Source organism: Scardinius erythrophthalmus (genome assembly GCF_964197995.2).
Source record: "Scardinius erythrophthalmus genome assembly, chromosome: 13".
NCBI classification, from domain to species: domain Eukaryota; kingdom Metazoa; phylum Chordata; class Actinopteri; order Cypriniformes; family Leuciscidae; genus Scardinius; species Scardinius erythrophthalmus.
In genome coordinates, this window is record NC_138233.1 from 20,829,028 (window position 1) to 20,851,103 (window position 22,076).

Sequence of the window (22,076 nt, forward strand, 5' to 3'; positions counted from 1 at the left end):
GCCATCGCTCCACTCTTAGACCCACCTTCCCAACTCTCTGATTGGACAACATCACTGGACGTGTCTGTCAACAGCTTTTTTTTCACCCATTGATACTGCAGCTGTATGTCCGGACATGTAGCTCTCATAGCGGCTTGGCCTTTGTTAGCGAGTCGGTGAGAAGAACCAAGAAAGCCAGAGGAGCCGCATTCATGCACTTACAGGGAGGAAAATGATCATCTGCACGAAAATCATGGATTATCGCATTGGAACCCAGTGTCAGTTTGTCCAAAATCAGGTAACATATATCACTGAAGTGAAGATATTGTCTGTAAACCTAGACTCTTGCTAGGAAGTTTCAAAGTTGACAGTTCATCTACTTAGCAAGTTATCGTTCATTCATTCATGTTCAAAACGCTCCTCAATCGCATAACGTTAAGTTACTTATGTCATCATTTTAAATTGCATACATATTCAAAAGACCCTCTTTGACAGAAAAGACTCATCGCCATAAATATTATCCGTTATTTTTAAGCGTACATGAATGTCATGAGTCACATATTTGCAGGATCAAGATGTCTTTCTTTCTTCTGTCGGTTTTGTTCTTCTGATCGCTACTTTTCAACCAGTAACTATTCACTTCGAGATTTAAACGCTAATTCATTGTGTTATTTATTCATTGTTCCTGAAATAAAGTTGATTTATGACAAGACCAAAGTGCTTACACGGTGTAAAGCTGCAGTTTTACAGTTAATCTGACTTTGAGGACGTTTGTGCTGCCCTGCCATTCATCTGTAACCAAAGTCTGCTCGCTTAACAATACTGATCCTCTGACATTGTTTTGTCGCCTATTTTGCGTTTTATGTAATAAAAAAGAAGCTGTGCAAGTCCTTTTGCATTTATAATCCCCTTTTATCGCGCATATGCTCAGTTCAGATGACCATTGTTTCATATTGCAACTATTATTTGGACTAGGCTACTCGTAAAAGTGTGCAATGTGCATTTGAAAAACCTGAGGTTTTGCTGTTAATGCTGGAGATATTCTACATTTAAGCTTCTTGGGGAATTAAGACTGCAGTCTGGAACAATCTTGGGAGCCTTTGGTGCAGATTAAGTCATGGTTATGGATTTCAAGAAATGATGTAAACCTACATGACAATAAGCTTTTATGCTGGCATATTGAAGTTTTGTGGGTTTGACTCTCTCCGTCATGTCTGGGCCATTTGTTGAATGATTTAAAAGGCGAATCTCTTGTTGTTTCATACATGAAGACAATCGATTTAGTAATTTTCGGTTTTCTTTTTTGTCCTCTGGTATTGAGTTTTAATGTTTAACTGCATGCTTTATCATCCTGTCAAAGCTTGTGTATAAGCATTTGTGAAAATGAAAATCTGTAATTTGTCTGTAGCGCGGCCGTTAGTGTTTTTTCGCAGTTCATGTCGCGCGGACACAAAGTCCTTTGTAGTTACAACCACAAAAGACGTGACACGACAATCTGCACGACTCTAAGGGAAGATGTAACTTGTATTACCATTTCATCATGCTTGACTATTTGGTTTTGGGAAGTGTGAGTGTTTTCTCTTTCTCCATTTATGCGATGTGATGCTGATGTACTGCCAATCAAAGTTGTTTTTCTCCTCAATCGCGTGCACTACCCTCTGCAACCTGAGGGTGCCGCTGTTGTGACGGCGCTGTTCCGCATACAGGAGAACAATAGAGGAATGTGTCATTTAATCATTTCTCAGAAATATGCTCTTCATTTGCCAGCCCATAAAAATCCCCCTAGCTTGTACTTGGATTGTTAACATCATAAACTCGTTCCCTTTTCCCTTCAACTAACTTAACCACTAGTCCTTTTGTAAGAGACACACTTCAGGAAAAATATCTGTAGGTGAGAAGTGTTTTAATGGCACAGTATGTGTTTCAAATCTCCCCTGATGTTTTTCACATAAAGAGCATCTTTAAAATATATATGTATATATCTATTATGACCTTGTCAGAACATTATGGTAAAATTAGTTGAAAAACATTGTAATGCAATAGTAATCTGTTATGCAGTTTGCGTAGGAGGAAGGGGATAAAAATAAGAGGAATAACTGACACCATGATTCACTTCTGGATATGAAAAACACAACGCTGGCAAAATAACGTAATTAAGCGATTTCAACCGGCAGACCAAAGCTTGGACTTTCCAAACAGAAATGTGATTCATCAATAATCTGCCTTCACTTCACTGACAGTCATGTGCAAGCTGCTCAATATATGTCACCGTCTCTTTATGTAAATGTCAGTCTTCCTGGTTGTCTGACTGCTTCCATATGTGGCTTGCCTTGTTTGTCTGTTTGTGTGTTACTGTGTGTGTGTGTGTGTGTGTGTGTGTGTGTGTGTGTGTGTGTGTGTGTGTGTGTGTGTGTGTGTGTGTGTGTGTGTGTGTGTGTGTGTGTGTGTGTGTTTGCTGCAGGGCTTGTTTCAGTCCAACACCCAGTGAGGTGCAGCTGGCTGTTTTGTTCTTCCTGGCTTCCAGGTTGGCAGGCCAAAATAGTGTTTCCTTTGTAGAGAGGCAGCAGAGCGATGGGGTTTGTGCAACTGCAGTTGGGACATTTGCGCGTGTCAAGGATGGAGCCCTCCAGGCCTTCTGAGAATGCAGATTAAATATCGCATCTTGCTCTTATTCTGGACTCAGGCCCTGAACTGAAGCCCCCCGCCATTTAGAGCCTCATGTTTAGACAGTACTCAAATGACAAAAGACGCGCAGTAGGCTTATATTTATCTGTTTTCACTATGTCTGCTGTCTTGGTTATTTTGGTTTAGTGAATGACAAGATGTTGCACATTTAAAGAGATAATTCACCCAAATAATCTGTCATCATTTACCCTCCCTCATGCTGTTCCAAACCAAACCTGTATGACTTTTTCTTCTGTGGAACACAAAAGAAGATCTTTCGAAGTATGTTTGTAACCAAACTGTTTTGGTGACCATAGTTTGCAAAAAATCGAATTCATTTCTCAGAATGTCTTTTATGTTCCACAGAAGAAAAAGCCATAACAATTTCATTAGTACTTATTCATTTTTGAGTGGACTTTCCCTTTTAGCTCTCTATTCCCCTATTACAAAACTTTTTTTTTTTTTTTTTGTGTGGTATTTAGACCTTTTGACCTGCTAGAATAAGCACATGAACTCATTCAAATCTCAATGCAAGGGTACATGCAAATTTATTCAAATCTAAACGCTGTTTTGTTTGTTCATGGAGTGATCATGCACTCCTTTTTTTTTTCTGTAAAACATAGATTCTGCTTTCCTTAGCACATTAACTTGTTTTTATCTAACAAATAATTGATTTATTATGTAAAGACCATACATCATTATTATCACAGAAACAGGAATTATGATGGCTGAGAGTGCCACTTTTTTTACCCAATAAATAACATTTCAGATGAATTTGAGCGACTCACTAAGAGGATATGAGACTGACTTCCTGTTTCGTGTTGACTGTTGGTAAAGACATGTCGGTGCATGTTACTGGTGCTAATGAGGCATACTGTATTGACAAAAATCACCCCAAGTTTCAAAATAGCCCTACACAGATGACCATGAACTGGGAAGGCGTTATTTCTGAACTGTATACTCTAAATATCAAGTTTAACCTTTGTTGATCGCAGTTTTGGTATAAAAAACTCCTCAGTTGACAGCATCTGCTGCAGCGTTTCGTTGAGCCGCATCTGTGTGGGTGTGTGAGCGTCTTTCAGCCTCTCATCTGACTTGCATTAGTCTCTAATTTCCCTCTGAAGTTTCATTAGTAGTTAATTGCAAATTGTTTTGTCTCGTTCCAGGTATAGAGACTCCCCTTGTGATTTTTGTGAAGCTGCCGATACAGGCTATGAAACTAACACTCTGTATTGAACCATGTTGAATATGTCTGTATTTGCAGTTGCCTGTTTTTCTGGGTCACCGCTGAAAAGTTTTGGGCATTCGAACAGACTCTGAGACATGTGATCTGTTTACAAGGGAAAGTGCGTCCCAATGGATACTAGTGTTTGATTCGTTGTTTGAAGCTGACTTCAACATCTTAATCCCATTTAAATGACTTGTCTCTGTGTCTTGTGCTATATTGCCAATATGGTCCTTAGTTGACCATATTTTCACTTCATTCGTCTTAAAACTTAGTGCACTTTACAGTATCTAAACAAAAGGTGCATCCCAATGTTATGTAGTACTATTTTCTGCCATTTTTGTAGTATGAATAGTGTGTTCATACTGAAAATTAAACATTAAATGCCTGGATGATGCACTTAATTAACTGAAAAAACGAAGTGTGAAATGTTGAAAACTTGGTACACTCATCTGCCACAGTTTTCCTTGCGTACCGGAGGTGGAGGGTCGATCAGACTGATGACAACATAACCTTATAAAGTTAATTCACTTGAAGGTATAGTGTATAGTGTGTTATTTTGGACACAACAAATGTATGGATGTTATATAAAAATAGGCCTTGATAGACTCTTGATCTGGAACATGTATCAAAATGCCTGACTTTCTAGGTAACTGTAATGTTAGTCCATGGTGACCTTGACTCTGTTGAATGACAAGACACCTTTTCTCAGACAGAAACATATCGTACTTTCAACACTGACTTGACACAGATATTTTTCTTTGATCGAAGAAGAGTGTCTTTGTTCCTGTTTCATCATTGTGCCTCTCAAAATCTGTCATCAACCAGCTTTAGTGTCTTTTTTTAAATGGTCATAATATTAAATATTGAGCTTCAGTCATTCAAATACCTCAGTAAACAGGTTAGGCTGACACATTTTCCAAATAGAGAACAAACCACAGTTTGCACCACAATGCAGAACTTCATTTCAATAAAAATGCACTTTAAATTGGGTTAAGACACAAATATTGACTGAAGGTTTATTCTAGTGTTTAAGTTCAAGAATGTTTACTCTAAGAACCTGTCTGGAGAGATGTTTACTAGCCTATATCTCGTGCAAACGCTGGGATCTTTGTTTCTTCGTGGTGTCCCTTGCGCAGGAATGGCATTTCTATCTTATCTATGCAAGTGCTATCTCAGCTGTCCTCCAGAACTATTTATAACCCTCTCCTTTCTGCCAGCCGCTGTATGAAGAGCTGGGAAGGGAAGGCCAATCTGTAGTCCTAACATAATTTATTACCCACACACTTTCCCTCACAATCAACACTGAAGAAAGTGAGCAGGTGTGCAATAATATCAATTCTTTGTTTTTGAAAGGTTGTACGTTTTGAGCATGACCAAAACATATGTGAAAGACTGACTTGTTCTGTTCTGAACCCATCACATATTGCATCTACTTTTGTTGTACATTTTGGCCAGCTTCATCTTAGACCAGTGCAATTTATAAACTTTTTTTGGGCTGAATGATTGTGTGACGCATACTTAAGAATGTATCCTTTCTAAAGCGTCTTGCCAAGACGACTCATTTGCAATTCAAGCGTATCTTTCCAATGTTTTTTCAATAAGGTCATGAAATCTTGGTAATCTGAATTCAGTATTGAATACACTGTTTCAATAATCTTCTCAGCATGTGGTTTGAGTTCTAGTACAGTTTCTAAAGGCCTAGGTGGTGGTAATGGATATGTTTTTTAGCATGATATAAGACTACTACATTATTGCAAATATCTAAAGAAATGTGAATGTTGTTCAAAAGAAATAAAATCCTCATCATCATACAGATTCTGTTGACAGTCCAGATTTTAAAGGCCCCATCGGTTTGTGAGGGCGCAAAGTGAACATGTTGTTATTATTCAAGTGAAAACGCTTGACGAAAATGTTAAGATTGCTATCAGTGAATCTTCAGTAGTGTCAGGAAGGGTTGATGGCCCAGGGCTTTTTTGGCCATGACCCTCAGTTGTCCCCCATAGATATCAAGATTTCATTCAATACGTGACCACGTTCATGTTTGCATTCTGTCCGAGCTCATCTTCTCTCCCCCCAGAAAGTGTAACCGAACTCCAGCTAGACCCATGGAGCAACGTTTTACTCGAAGGAATAACTGCTGCCAGTACGGACAGTCGAACACTAGAACTGATCTCATATCACGCACTAGCAATGATAACTAGCCCACATCTGGACGATTAGGTGCATGTGACAAAAAGTTCTGCATTTTCTGTCTGTCTCTTTGTGAATGAGCGGCTCAGTTTTGTCGTGGTTCTTTTCAGGGTTTGCCGTCTTCACTGTATGTGGACTTCATCATCTCCAGAGCAGCTCTGAGCATTTCACCTTTTCGTTTGAGAAAAGCTATTGTCAAATTCACATTGAAACTGAAAGGTCTTCAGGACAAACTGCCTAAATGAGTTCAATTTATCTTGAATATAATGTCAGACATATCACTGTTTTATTGTAAAATGTACTTATCATACATTAGTTATAATAACGATAATAGAAAATAATAGTGATAGAAAAAAAAAGTGTTTTTGCACATGTTGTGCAGCCTTAGCCTAGACCCAATGTAGTTTCACTGCTTAGTTAATCAAAAATCTAGCATTTCCACAGAGCTGTTATTGTGTCAAAATGCACTTTCGAAATGTTGAACTTCCATAATGTGACGTATTTCTGTGTGGAATTGTGAAATTGATATTAATTGGTTCATAGTTTTCCCCACCACCAGAAAAAAAAAAAAAGCTGTTTCTTAATATTAGTGAACGATTATTATTCAGTATTCTCTCTCTCTCTCTCTCTCTCTCTCTCTCTCTCTCTCTCTCTCTCTCTCTCTCTCTCTCTCTCTCTCTCTCTCTCTCTCTCTCTCTCTCTCTCTCTCTCTCTCTCTCTCTCTCTCTCTCTCTCTCTCTCTCTCTCTCTCTCTCTCTCTCTCTCTCTCTCTCTCTCTCTCTCTCTCTCTCTCTCTCTCTCTCTCTCTCTCTCTCTCTCTCTCTCTCTCTCTCTCTCTCTCTGTGAGTCGCAGAAACAGGAGGGGAGTAGGCAGGATTTCCATAATCCCACAGTCAAACACAAAGCAGGGCAAAGGCAGAGGAACAAGGCCTCGATTGGCCTTCACAGTCAGCATTTAAGAGCATGAAGACATGAGTCAGCAGATCTGCTCAACACCGATTAAACAATGGCATCAAGGGATTATATTTGCTATATTCACATCGATATTCTTTCCACAAGGTGTCTTAATTATGTAAATTAGACTCCATATGCTAAATATGGATGATTGAGCCATAGATCTCAAGTTATGTCTGTGGTTATCCATGGGTATGGTGTCCAGTTGCTGTTTTTATCATCTGGATGTATTTTAAGCATCTTGGGGCGTGAAAGTGGGAGATTGAGGTCGACAGACGTCTGTCTAGTCTGTATACTAAAGGAGGAACTAAGTGTGGAATGTCTATTGCTGTCCCTCGAAACCCACAGAACCCGTGGCAGAAGCAGTGTTTGTTTGCTAATATTCCTTTACTCGTGTTTTTTTTTTTTTTTTTTTTTTTTTTTTTTGGGAAACTGTTTGAGGAATATTTCAAGGATTGAGATTAACCTTTGAGATTAACAAATTTTACACACAAAAACTGCACTGAATAGGTATTTTTCATTCACTAAATGCTCTTTTTACCTTCCCTTTGTATGTAAATTTCTGTTTTTTTATTTTTTATTCTGGCAGGTGATGGTGAACTCTGAGAAAGACCGTGCTTCTCTCTTGTGTATGAAGGCTCTGGCCAACAGGGGGCGTCTGGACACGGTGTCTCAGCAGATGGCCTCTCACCCACAATACCTGGAGAGTTTCCTGCGCACACAGCACTACATCCTCTATATGGATGGCCCATTGCCCCTGCCCTACCGCCACTACATTGCCATCATGGTAAGAACAGAATGATCAGGCATTATGGCCAAAGTCTTATTTCACATTACGAGAAATTTTATTTCACAAATTTGTTTCAAATTTTGAGACAATGGGACAAATACAATAGAACTTGTACATAATGTTTATTTAACGTAGAAAGAAATGCTACAGAAATTAAATCAAATGTAAAAATAAAGTTTATTGTTGTTGTTTGATTAACATTAATGACACAGATGGCAGCAGGAATATTAGGCTACTGTTACTTTAAGACCTAATGTACAGATATAATATACTGACACGCATCCGGTTTTCACCCAACTGTTTATGTTATAAGACACAACTTCTAATTCACTTACATGAATAGTCTGAATTCTCCACACGATGGGCATTCTGACATAATATGTGTATTTGACCATTTAAGCGCAATAAGCTGCGAAAAAGAACTGAATTCGAGATCGCATGCTGTCTGAGAAAGGCGTCATTTTATGCGTGTGCTTTGGATGTGTCTGTCAGTGCGATCACCGCATTGATCTCTTTATTTCACGGCCTATTGCACTCTTGCATGTGCTATTCTCATTCATACATGTTTCTTTATCACTCTAAAGTGTCAAGAACTTTAAGTAGTACTGTGCTACGTGGACATATTTGCATACCGCAATATTAACGATATAGCGAAACTTCTAACGATAGGTTTTATATTGTTGTTTCCACGATAAATATGTTATCATACTGCCCATCCCTACTTGCACGTGCTCTACAGTTGATCACAGGCTCAAGTAATATCTCGATTTTATTGCTTTTATTTGAAGACCCATATTTGTGTTTCAGGCTGCAGCACGGCATCACTGTAGGTACCTGGTGTCTCTGCACTCAGCTCAGTTTCTGCGTGTGGGTGGAGACCCATTATGGCTTCAGGGGCTGGAGGCTGCACCCCCACGTCTACAGCACCTTGACCACATCAACAAGGTCCTGGCCCATCAGCCTTGGCTCACGGCACGCTCGCACATACAGGCTCTGCTCAAGACGGGAGAGCAGTGCTGGTCTCTGGCTGAGCTCGTTCAGGCAGTGGTTCTGCTGGCCCACTGTCACTCCCTTTGCAGTTTTGTTTTTGGTTCTGGTTCTGACTCTGATGGCACTCCCACTCCCAGAGTGCATCACGGCACGCCCCCTGGTTACTGTCTCTGTGACGCTGCCAACGGCAACACGGCCTTATCACCGCCCCGTGCCGGACCCACAGAGAAGGCATCACGCCGAAGGGTATAAATGATCATTCACAACAGTTTTAGTTGATAAAAGATGTTTTGACTCTGAATTAGTTTTGTTCGGGTTTTGAAGAAGCTGGTAAATAACAAAAAGCAGATAAAATATGCAGCATAGAGTCGTCACAATATCAAAAAAAGTTCTTCAACCATTAATACACCACTGAGCACTTTTAATTTGTTAATATTATTCAATTAAAGGAGAACTCCGGTCAATTTTAACATTGAGCTAATTTTTTTGTCAATTTGGAGTGCTGTCAATACAGAGAACAAATACCTGTATTTACATCCTGTTTTCGGTTGAAGTCCAAAGTAGTCGATTGCCGAGTTCACGCGCGTAATCATAGGTAACTAAACCTATGCGCGTGAACTTGACAATCGACTACTTTGGACTTCAACCGAAAACAGGATGTAAATACAGGTATTTGCGCTGGCTTAAATAACATAATTTTTATCCATTTCTTTCACATCTACTGCAGTCAGATTCACTCGTGTTCACTCTGAAGGAATCACTCACATTAGCTGTGCACTTGTAATGACACATCAAGGATGTTAAGAGGCTAAAAGCAGGTTTAAAACTTGCCCCATTGAAGTCAACAGGGTGCAAATTTTAAAAATAGAATAACTCGGTGTAGGCAACACCGATTTTTGTCGTTGTTCTCTGTATTGACAGCACTCCAAATGTACAAAAAAATGAGCTCAATGTTAAAATTGACCGGAGTTCTCCTTTAAAGCAATATATCACTGATGCAAATGAAGTAAACAGTGGAACATTTTTGTATTTAACTGTAGTGTCAGTATTCAGGTAAACATTCAGAAATGTAAAAAAATGTTACTTGAGCAGCAAATCAGCATGTTTTTTTATTATTGTAATATTTTACAATATTACTGTTTTTACTGTATCTTTGATCAAATAAATTGTTGAGGACAAGAGACTACTTCAGTTATATTACAAAAAAACTACAAAAACTGAATTCTACAAACATTCATACAGCACAAGTACGATCTTTCTACTCATTTTCTGATATTCACAATAGGCACACACATATTTTGATCGTGGCTGGCTTGATCATGGACATACCATTTGGATACTTTGAATTGGCACTATCAACACTGTAGAAATACTGCATTACTTACTTTTAACTATCAGCATGATTCTTAAGTAACAATATTTTTGACAACCCTAGTACGGCAGTGTGCAAGCATTGTGAAGTCAGTTGAAATTTTGGCAAAACCAGAATGTCTTATTGTTAAAAGTGGTCTGGTTTTTTTGCAGTCTCTAGACTCCAGCTGTGAAGTTGCTTGCCTTCTAGAACAAATTCAGAAATCACAGGAGGAGATCAAGGAAAGAAAAGGAGACCGACTTCATTCACAGACACTCCTACATTCTGGTAAGATGTTGTTCACCAGTTTAAAGACAGTGTGTTGTGTAACCATGTTTCCCAACGCTGCTGTAAACAGGAAGCGTAATTTTGGATTAGGACGAATGTTTCGAGTTATTTTTACACAAGCGCATTTTCTTGTGTGTATATCTCTCTCTCTCTCTCTCATGGACCCTCTTTCGTAACCTGCCTTTCTCTTTCTCAAATGCAACTCCATATTAGATGTGGAGGAGGAGGAGGCAATGTTCTCTGCAGACCCCTCTCGCTTCGTCACAGATCCAGAATTCGGCTACCAGGAATTTGCCAGACGGGAGGAGGACCATTTCCAAGTATTCCGGGTGCAGGTGGGGACGGAGAGTTTGCATTGGGTGTCAGCTACCAAAAGTAGTAGCATGAAAGGGTACTAAGAGTCAGAAATACAGCTCATACCCGCCCTTCTTAAGACTATCAGAACTTAACGTTACTCTCAAAACCTTAAAAGGAGGTTTTGTGCCACTGACAAGTCCTCTCAAATGCCTGTTAGGCTTCCTACATTTGATTTGAATGGGAACTGGATGCAACTCCTGTAGTTACATTTTTTTATGTTAATATAGTTTGTTTTATTCCAACTTACTACTTTCTTACTTTTATCCTAACACTATTATGTTTGGAGTAAGAAATAAGTAAATCCTTTTATTCAGCAAGGATGCATGAAATTGATCAAAAGTAATATTATTACTAGAGTTCTTATTTATTCTATTCATCAAAGAATCCCCAAAAAACTATCATAGTTTCCACAAAAATATTAAGCAGCGCAATTGCTTTCAGCACTGAAAATCAACATATTAAAATGATTTCTAAAGGATCATGTGACACTGAATACTGGAGGAATGATGCTGAAAATTCAGCTTTGCATCACATGAATAAAAAATATTTTAAACTATATTGCAATAGTTATTTTAAATTATAATAATATTTATATATAATATTATATACAGAAATTACCTTTAGGAATCTTTAAAATTCTGTGGTAAAGTTGATGTTATGAACTATTTATTTGTCTTTCTGTGCAGGACTATTCATGGGAGGATCATGGTTTTTCGTTGGTAAACAGGCTCTACTCTGATATAGGGCACTTGTTAGACGAGCGATTCCGCAATGTGGCCTCCCTCCCTTTCCCTCACAGTCCCGATCTCAAACGAGCCATCTGGAACTACATTCATTGTATCTATGGAATCAGGTACAGTTCCCGGAATTCTTTTTTTATTTTATTTTTTTATTACACTTTTGCAATTTGGTTTTAGTTTGCACTTTTTATGCAAAAGAAACATGAAATGAAATTAGAGTTTATTTCTAGCCTAGCTTTAAACTACACACTCCTACATTAAAATTGTCTTGTGACTCATCAACTTGAACATGCTGAAAAATGCACACAAAAAAAACAAAGCACTTACATTGACATGTTTACCTTCAGATATGATGATTACGATTATGGGGAAGTTAACCGGTTACTGGAGCGTGGACTGAAACTTTACATTAAAGCTGTGGCCTGCTACCCTGACTCCAGCAAGACCCCTATATGTCCGCTGTCCTGGGGCCCTGTCAAAGCTTCAGAGAAGGTGATTTCCTATCAAAATTTGTGCTGCGTACACTTCAGCACCATCTGCTTAACCCTATTAAGTCTACTGTATCATATTTAATATGGAAATCTCTAAGGCCTTTAAATGATCAACATGATCTTTGCTTTGAAACTATTATTTATTTATTTTTAAATCATGTTAAAGATAGGGCGGGTGATTGTTCCAGAAACGTTTATTGTTATGTTGGTTGAAAGTCTCTTCACATCCTGATTGCAATTACTTTAGTTAAGTGGTCTAAATGCATTTACTATATGTGTATTATTGTCTGTGGAAGGTGTAGGACCATAAAATGTCCGTCCAAACATTTGGTCCGAATGCAATGGTACAATGTCCTATCGGCCTGACAACATATGTATTCGCATACCTCCGCGCACCCTGCTCACGCAGACATCACACGCCATCAGCGCGTTTCGTGCTATGCAGAGTTAGACAGACGTCAGTCACAGAGCACCGCAACCGAAACAGCAGCCACCTTTTATAGTTCCTCCTGAGCCAAAACAACAAGCTTACGCCAAGTTCACGCCATAACCTCTGTAATTTGGAAGAGATGGAAACCCGTGACGTTATACTCTGTGCGGATCATGACACGAATTTATGCGTTTCAATGTAGGGGTGTAACGATACACTCGTGTCATGATACGATAGTGGTAATTTAAGTTTTTTCCCCATTATTATTACTTTATTATTATTATTATTAAAATAATATTATAATTAGGCCTATTTTATTATCAGGTCCTACAAATATTCCCCCATTGCATTATTCTACATTACATTCAACAATATATATATATATATATATATATATATATATATATATATATATATATATATATATAGCAGTTTAATGTAGTAACGTCACTTAATCTCTGTAAATGTTTTTTTTTTCTTTCTCACGCAGACAGTACTTGCGCTTTCAATGAAGGTTTCGTTGGATCTCTTTCACAGACAATCCGTGCACAGTTCTAATCACAAGAAAGCATGTCAAAATGATTATTCCCAAACTGTAAATGGTTAGTTCATCCAAAAATTTTTAATTCTGCATTTACTCACTCATGTTGTTTTCGCTCGCCACGCAAGCATTTGACTGTCCGTGTTTACTACAGTATGAACGTCATTGTAAATCTGTTCATCATATAAAGCCATCGTGTCTCTTCAGAAGACTTGGATTTGGATTAAACCACTCGATTGATTATTTTTACGATGCCTTTGACATTTTTTGGATCTTTTAAGTTTTAGGGGAATTTACTTTAAATGGAGGGACAGAAATCTCTCAGGTTTCATAAAAAATCTCTTTAAAAATCTTATAGGTTTGAAATGACATGAAGGTGAGTACATGATGACAGAATTGACATTTTTGGGTTAATTAGGCTATACCTTATAAATACAGTAAGCTTAGCCTTGGATAAAACTAACTCTATCCTGAATCATATAGTTTACATCGCATTTTCATATCGCGGTATCTTAATATAACAATGTATCGTTTCACGTCTACTTTTTGACTATATAAATATCAGCAACTGCACCAAATTGCATATTATGTTCAGTTTGAACATTAGACATACTTTACTGGACATTGGATTGTAAATGGACAATGTTTTTACTTTGAGATAACATTGTAGTCAAATACATCTGAGATGATAAAAAATGTAAAAAAAGTATCACCTGAATGTATTTAGTTATTTACTTTGTTCTCGCCATGAAGATGCTGCTGACTTGGCATTATTTATATATATATATATATATATATATATATATATATATATATATATATATAATATCATCTACTTTAAATGGTTTGATGATATTTTATAATAGTGTTTTAATGCAAATCTTTCTGTGGTTTTGTGTTTTAGGTTCATGTAAATTTGTTAGTGATGGAGGCCCGTCTGCAGGCGGAGCTGCTGTATGCGCTCAGAGCCATCACCCAATACATGATCGCATAGGACAGCACCACAGAGGGACGTGGTACAACGGAAATCAAGGCAAAGAAATAAGAGCAGAGATCTGTCTCTCCGTCTCTGTATTTGTTGTCTCTGAGTTGATCAGTGTGACGCAAGGTACTGCTGTGAAAAGTTTCTTTGCTAAACTTCAGAAAGAAAGAAAAAAAAAGTGCAAAGCAATCGCTCACCCCCTACTGTCATTTTGCATGTTTCTCCTACGTGAATTTGTTAGATGTTCTTTTGTGTGTGTACAATTTCTTTCTTTTTTCTTTATCCCAGACGGTTAATGTGCAATTCTTTTTATTCACTTGTAGTTGTTGTTATTAATATTTTCCCATTTGTTTGTTTTTTTCTGTTGCTATTCAATTGAGAGATGTGTCGAACTGTCCGTTTCCAAGGTATCAAATTCTGGAAAGGTCACTGTTTACAGGAAATGAGTGACTGGACAAAGGTGCTTGCTTAACATGGCTTCCAGATATTTCATTTGAATGTAGAATAGTGAGACCAGAGCAAAATTTAACGAAGGTTCAACGGCTGCAACTTTCTTTTTTAATGAGCACTTTTAAGACAGCATCCATCTAAATAATATCTCAATAAGCTTTCGGCTGTGGCTTCGTTCAGCACACAGCAGGTCGTCCGAGTACTGATTTCTTTTATTCAGGGGTGCGTTTCACAAAAGCATCATTAGCCAACTTTGGTCGCAAGTTCCATCGTTTTCAGCATCAACGAGTCGGTGTTTCCCGAAGACATAGTTCTAACGAACATTCGCAAACAGCATCGCAAAGTTGTGTGGTTGGAACTGCAGTTCTCCACCTGTGGTTAGAAGCAGAGTTTCTTGTTTGCATGACGTGGACTCAATAAATCCGTATCTTGAGCCAAATAAGCAAGCTAACATTCAGTACAATCTATATCTTTTATTTACAATACATAATGTAATTTACGTATTTTAGTTTGTCAAGATTTAAAGCGTTGTTATTGAAGAGTGTGCATGTGCGTACGAGCTCTACTACGCAAGTAGAGCCTACGATTAAATCTGGAAATGAAGCAAAATAACTAGGAAAAATGAGAAATAGTCCTCAGATGCCTTGTCCATGATTTGTAGCAAAACATCTATCATTTATTCGATCTCAAACAGATTCATTACAAGTAGTTATTACTCCACCGCCTGCGCGATATCATTTACCAATGTGGTTGAACGACCAATTTACGACAACATGGTTTCGGGAAAGTCGTGACCAGCTAGTTTTCTTCAACGATGCTTCGTACTATGTTAGTTAAGCAGCGAGTTACATCATTGCATGGGAAACGCACCCCACATCGATTAGCATTGATGTTTTTTCCGAAATCTTCCACATGCTTTCCTCTCTGCATGGGTGCTATAAAGGACGATTATTGGTACTTTTATAGGATCCATAATAATTCATCCCATTCATCTCAGTAGTCATCTAAACAGCTTTACAGTGTGCATTTGAAAGGAATTGCATTTTCTAAACTACTTTAAATTGTATGTTTGCTTCGTGGTAGTGTTCTCAGACTTTCTCAGTTTCTTAGGGCAAAAAGTCGGTTTCACCTGCTCTTTACGGATTGGCCAAATTAACACATTATGTATTTGAAATCAATTATGTTGCATGCTAATTTTGAAAACTGTTTAAAAAACATTTAAAAGTCTTCAATTTTAATAGGTCCTAAGTAATTCACACACTGAATGGATTTTGAAAGGAGCAGCGATTAGTGAGAAGCACTGGTTGTCCAGTGTAGACATTTATTCACGAGAAATTAATATCCAATAATTAGGACTTGTTTTAAAATATTTTACCATGTAAAAATTAAGTCACCTTGTGATGTATGTAAGAAGGGGCTCAGAATAAGCTTATAATTTGTGATTTTAGCGTCGACACGTTGGTATAGATCAAATGAAGGCTTCTGACAGGACTATAAGATGCAGAAAGGTTTGCAGTCAGCCTGTCATCACTATCTTTCCCACAACTGACCTGCACAAAATTATTATTATTATTATTATTTTGCACTGAACCTTTTGCACAAAACCCTTCAAGTGAGGTTGCAGCTGTCATTGTTACAGGGCGTTGAGCCCTCTGATGCCATGAACCTATATATTCAATGTCCAGTTTTGTTGACAAGGCCAAATACCTGTACTGTGTTCAACTCTCATCGCTCTGGTTAACTAATTACAGTTGGCAGAATGACTTGGGCAACACCTATGGTTGGTTTTGTGTGTTTTTAATATTTATCGTTTGCATTACTTTTGTCCTTGTTTTTGAGGGAGGGTGATGTTGTTGTATCAGTTTGGCTCTTTTCTGAACTGTTTTGATTTAATACTAAGATATGTAAATCAGCAGAAATGTGTTAAGTAGTACATGAGCCGCAGTCTGTGTTGGACGCTCTGTGCCTTTTGACTTTTGGCTCTTGGCTCATCAGTATGGCATTAAACTGCATTAAATCTAGCTGAGAATGGAAGACAAGCCAAGAGTGTGCATCATCCGGGCTGACCAACAGCAACAGACAACCGGAGACATTTGTCAGGAGAAGAAGCAGAATACAACTGCAGCACAGCCATTCTTACCTTAAGCAGGACTGTCTTAAATGCTTGTTCTTGAATGGCAGTCTGCCAAATCCCTGAAACGTGGAGACTTCCAGTATGTCTCCACCATCTCCTCAGCTGGAAGACGTTAAGGATGGTTCCTCAGCGACTCAGCGATGCTGACTGAACGAGCCTGGCTATTGCCAAAATGTTTATTTACCACGTAAATGTAGGAACTATAAAAATTTAAACTGACCAAAAAGAAAGAAAAAAATAAAAGACACTGAAAAACCAAGCAAAAAAAAAAAAAGTTTTGAAATGTGAAAGATTATTTTTTCTATAAAGATATGCAATATTATTGATGTGTCTTGTTTTTACTTCGTTTTTAAGTATGAATGTGTATAAGCTTTATCAGCCTAGATTCAGTAAACTAGCGTTATGGTTACAAATAATTTAATCAAAGGAAATGTCTTCAGCGTTACCGCGGCATCCAAATGATTTAGGAATTATTTTTTTAATAATGGCGTCTGATACTGCTAACTGCAATCCTGCCATCTAGTGGTAGATCTCCCTTCACAATCACTTTGAGAAAATAACACGATCAATTCAAATAAAGCATTCAATATTCCTGGATTAATAAAATGGAGCGTTTAAAATGAAAAATGTGATACTATAAAATGTTATATTATTATTATTCTTTATTTCAGACTCATGGGTCCATATAAAAGGAAAAAGAAAAATACATACAAATTTTGACAAACAGCAGGCAAAAATTAAAAGACACACAAGCTTTCATTCCAATGCTTCCAGAAACTGGAAAAATACCTTGTATCACTTAATATAATATCATTTAAGACCATTATGATACTATTTTTTGAAACACTCAACCGACATATGAAATTATACATACACTTCCTTAAAACAGCATGCTATAGGTACATTATTAGATACAAACATTTGGCTTGCACTTGTCCACCTTGGGAGTTTAAGCAAAATTCTTAGCGCATCATTAAATGCCACCTGGAGCTTTTTCATTTTAGCTTTTGCATACCTACACCACAAGTGGGCAGTATAAAGAGAAGTACAGTATGCCCTAAATAGAGCTATTTTAACATCATCTTTACACATATAAAATTTACGAGCCAGCATATTAGCTTGCCCATACAACTTACATCATCGTCATCATTTAAATCATTTCTAATGATGTGACCCAAGTATTTTACTTTATTTACCACATTTAAAACTTGGTCATCTATATAAAAAGAAGGAAAATTTAGCTTAAGGTCCTCTTTGGTTTTAACAATCATGATCACACTCTTTTTAACATTAAATTTAATATCATGCTGCACACCATAACTTGAACAGGCTACTCGAATCAGCTGTTGTAATCCTGCACTATAAGGAGACATAATAAATAAATCATCAGCATACATCAAATGGTTAATGAGACTATAACCTATTACACATCCAGTCTTGCAATTATTTAACTCTACAGAAAGACCATCCATGTACAGGTTTAGTTACCTATGATGATCACGCGCGTGAACTCGGCAATCGACTACTTTGGACTTCAACCTAAAACAGGATGTAAACACGGGTATTTGCGCTGTCTCAAATAACATCATTTTTATCACATCTACTGCAGTCAGATTCACTCGTGTTCACTCTGAAGGAATCACTCACATTTTCTGTGCACTTGTAATGACACATCAAGGATGTTAAGAGGCTAAAAGCAGGTTTAGTACTTGCCCCATTGAAGTCAACAGGGTGCAAATTTTAAAAATAGAATAACTCGGTGTAGGCAACACCGATTTTTGTCGTTGTTCTCTGTATTGACAGCACTCCAAATTGACAAAAAATGAGCTCAATGTTAAAATTGACCGGAGTTCTCCTTTAAAAAGAAGAGGTGACAATATCCCCTCTTGCCGAACCCTATTCGTCATATAAAACGGTTCCGATACGTTCTTACCCCATTGAACTTTTAAGGTTTAATGTATACAGCAAAAATGTAAGCTTCTTCTCAAATATGGCGAAACCCCTCTTTCTTGCAATTTTATAAATAACTCAGTATGATTAATTCGATCAAACGCCTTAGATGCATCTAAAAAACACACAAAAACTGTGGAATTATGTACATTATACTTTAGGCTACTAACTACTTCTTTTAACTACTTCAAATACTTTAGAGATCACACTTGCCAATGCAATTGGCCTATAGTTTTCTGTCCCAGTTATTTTACCTGTTTTATCTTTAATTACTGGCACTAGTAAAACTGTTATGGAATCAGGTAACACACCATGGATTAAAAATCCTTTAAAACACACAGCAAGTAACACTGTGATCCTTGAACTAGCGTGCTTCAAATGTTCAGCTGTTATTCGATCTGGAGCACATGCTTTATTCTCAGCCAGTTTCTCAATTGCGTACTTGACCTCATCACTCAGGTGCAATACTCATACCTTCATCGTTCGACACATGACCAACTTTAAATTCCTTCCTCTCAACACAATTAAAAATATCTCCATAATATTTTCTCCACAATTTAACAATATTCTCAGCCCCAACAACCCCATCAATACTAGTTGGGAGTGGTATTTTACTATTATTGATAGCCTTAACTTCTTTCCAAAATTCATAGACATTATTTTGCTGAAAATTCTTGGCCATTGAGTTTGCTCTCATGGACAGCTCGTTCCTTTTTATATACCATACAGCATATTTAAATTTAGCATTTGCCAATTTCTTTTCCTCACATTCTGGGCCATACATAGCTTTACCCGTTAAAACCCAGTTTGTAAATTCTTCTCAGCCCGCAAATGCAGTTCAGAATCATATTCATTCCATCCAGCCCTAAAATTATAATTTTTAACCCTTTTTTGACAGAAAGGTCTACTAGTCCACTATTTCATCATACATCACACATAGATCATATGCTTAGGATTCTTACAATCAGCATTATTACACACAATTGTCTCAGTTGGCACTTCTACATTGCTCAACCTCTTCTGTCAATAGGTTATATCCCAAAAGATCATTTGCTGTAAGTCTTGCCAAGTCTAATTTTCACAGTTAGTCATCTCAGGTAGACTTTCAACATTTAACATAACTGAAATTGGTATGTGGTCTGTTGTAGCCATCTGTTGTAGTATGTGGTCTGTATGTAGTCTGTTGTTATACAATATCTCAAATTTATCTAAGGAATCATAAAGTAATGTTTATAACTAATGTTATAAAATCACTAACATTAACTCTTACTTTAAAATGCTTTGTATTGTTTGATCTGTAAAGCTGTTCGTAGTTTACTACGGGTTCTTTTAAATATCCCCTGGCATTGAGTTTAGTTCCAACCCTGATCAAACTCAGCAGAACTAGCTAATCAAGGTCTTAGGATTATTAGAAAAATTACAGACAGGTGATATTAATAAAGGCTGGAGCTCAACTCTGGGGGACAGTGGACCTCCTAGGCCAATTTTGAAGAACCGTGGTGTATAGCATTGTCAATGTCATGGTGGTGACAGTTGTTTATATTTACCTTCTACCTTTACCGTTTACCTTCTTTACGCGGAAAAGGCTAAATCTGATTATTATTTTTATTTTTATTTAATTTTTTTAAATCATGTTGACATGCATATTGTTTACGTCTTGTGGCTACACTATGGAAACAGTGAGTGGTTTAACTCTTAAAGGGATAGTTCACCCAAAAATGAAAATTATGTTGTTCCAAACCTGTATGAGTTTCTTCTGTTGAACTAAAAAGAAGATAACCAGACAGTTAACTGCAGCCATTGACTTACATAGTCATTTTTTCCTATGGAAGACAATGGCTATATGGTCAACTGTCTGGTTACAAATACTCTTCAAAATATCTTCTTTTGTGTTCAAAAAAATAAAAAAACTCATACAGGTTTGGTACACCTTGAGGGTGTGACAGGATTTAAATTTTCTGATAAAATTAGAATGATTATTAAAACGTTGTAGTTATCGTTCTTGGCGGGTCTCAAGGTTTTAGCCAAAGGAGGAACAAGTAGCCTAGAAATTAATTTTCAAACAAATGAATTCACATTATGCCACACTGTCGATTGACTTTAAATTTGACTAAACATGGAATATGCATTATCAGCTCAAGTTTCTGTGCGACCATCATGCCAGCCAGGTCATTCAGATTTAATATGTTTAATTTCATGTTTAATATGAATGGTTTATCAAACTGCTGTAATGTGAATCATGTTTTACTACTGCTTAATTAGTCTGGATTTAATGAATGCCCTGCATGTGTGCTAATGTCAAATGAATGGACCAATGACAGAATGACCACAACAAAACAGTCTCCGTTAAACAGATTAGGTTTTTTTCTATTGCTTTTAATGGCCTCTGACTAACAAAATATGGGGGGACAAAAAAAAACAAAATAAGCAATCAAGTACATATACAGTATATTGGCTATGCACAACTCGTCAGTCTTACATCCCGCCATAACCCAAAACAAAAACGGAGGAAAAAACCCAACCCAGACCATAAACTAATGTCCTGTGTTATCAACTGGGATACTTAGCAAACTCTTGGAAAATTTAAAGGAACTAAAAGAATGAATACTAAAGGGAAAAAATGATAATATCAAACAAGGAAAGAGAGATTTTGATTTGGAAAGAGTGAAGGTGTGGAATTCCTGCATTTCATGCAGCAGCCCTGTGACATCTGTCTGATGGGGCACATACAATATTTGTACTTTTTGAGAAATGAAACTAAGCAAGGGTGTTAATCATAAAATTTCAACTTATATCAACACATTTAAATGACAAAAGAAAATGCCAAAGGTGACTGTCAGCCTAAAGCTTTCTGGAAGATGTACCATGCAGGTATAACAACCACATAACGGTTCTGCATTACACGTACAAACATAAAAACATGAGAAAAGATGCCCCAAAAGACAAGAACATCAATGTAAACGGTTGATTGGAAATCATCAGTTGCTGTATCAAACGTTACACCACGCTGACACCATTCACAACATGTGGTGAGATGGCAAAGTCCCTCCCTTCCCATTCACAGCTTCTTTTATAATGAAGAGAAAAACTGAGAGTTTGGGAATTAAAACAAAGGTACATTTATCATACTATGTTCTACATTAAGAAATTGTATTCAATATGTGTTGCATAAAATTATTAAAGGCCCTGATATCTACATATGCACCAATAAAATATGGCCCTCTTTAATAGTCATTTAATATCTAGCACCAATGAATAGGATCAAAATTATTCCTTTGTAAGGAGAGAGAGCATTTTAAGTTAATCTAATGTACTCAGACCATTACATTGATGTCATAAGAGTAACTAATGTCAAGCTCTCAAACTGAAGCCAATTCATACACCCCTAAAACGAATCAACCTTCAGACTGCTGGTTTTAAACTAATAGAGTAAAAACCATCTGAGACAATTATAAAATAAAAGTTAACCCTTCTATTACAGAAAAGGTAAAAGTTGAAAAGAAAAGGGCATTAAAACTGTATGGTTTGCTCTGAAGCGACATGCTATAGTGTTCACTGGCAGTTTAC

The 22,076-nt window shown here is 37.2% G+C and overlaps 1 protein-coding gene across 1 annotated transcript; it reads left to right on the top strand.

The window, feature by feature from the left end:
• Nucleotides 1–43: 43 nt before the first annotated feature.
• On the top strand, nt 44–16,880 carry sesn4 (sestrin 4). Its single transcript, XM_081383023.1, has 8 exons — nt 44–277; nt 7,605–7,802; nt 8,613–9,041; nt 10,320–10,434; nt 10,648–10,769; nt 11,478–11,644; nt 11,879–12,023; nt 13,898–16,880. The coding sequence occupies exons 1-8, from the start codon at nt 212–214 to the stop codon at nt 13,985–13,987; spliced, it is 1,332 nt and encodes a 443-aa protein (XP_081239149.1). The 5' UTR covers nt 44–211; the 3' UTR covers nt 13,988–16,880.
• Nucleotides 16,881–22,076: the final 5,196 nt, after the last annotated feature.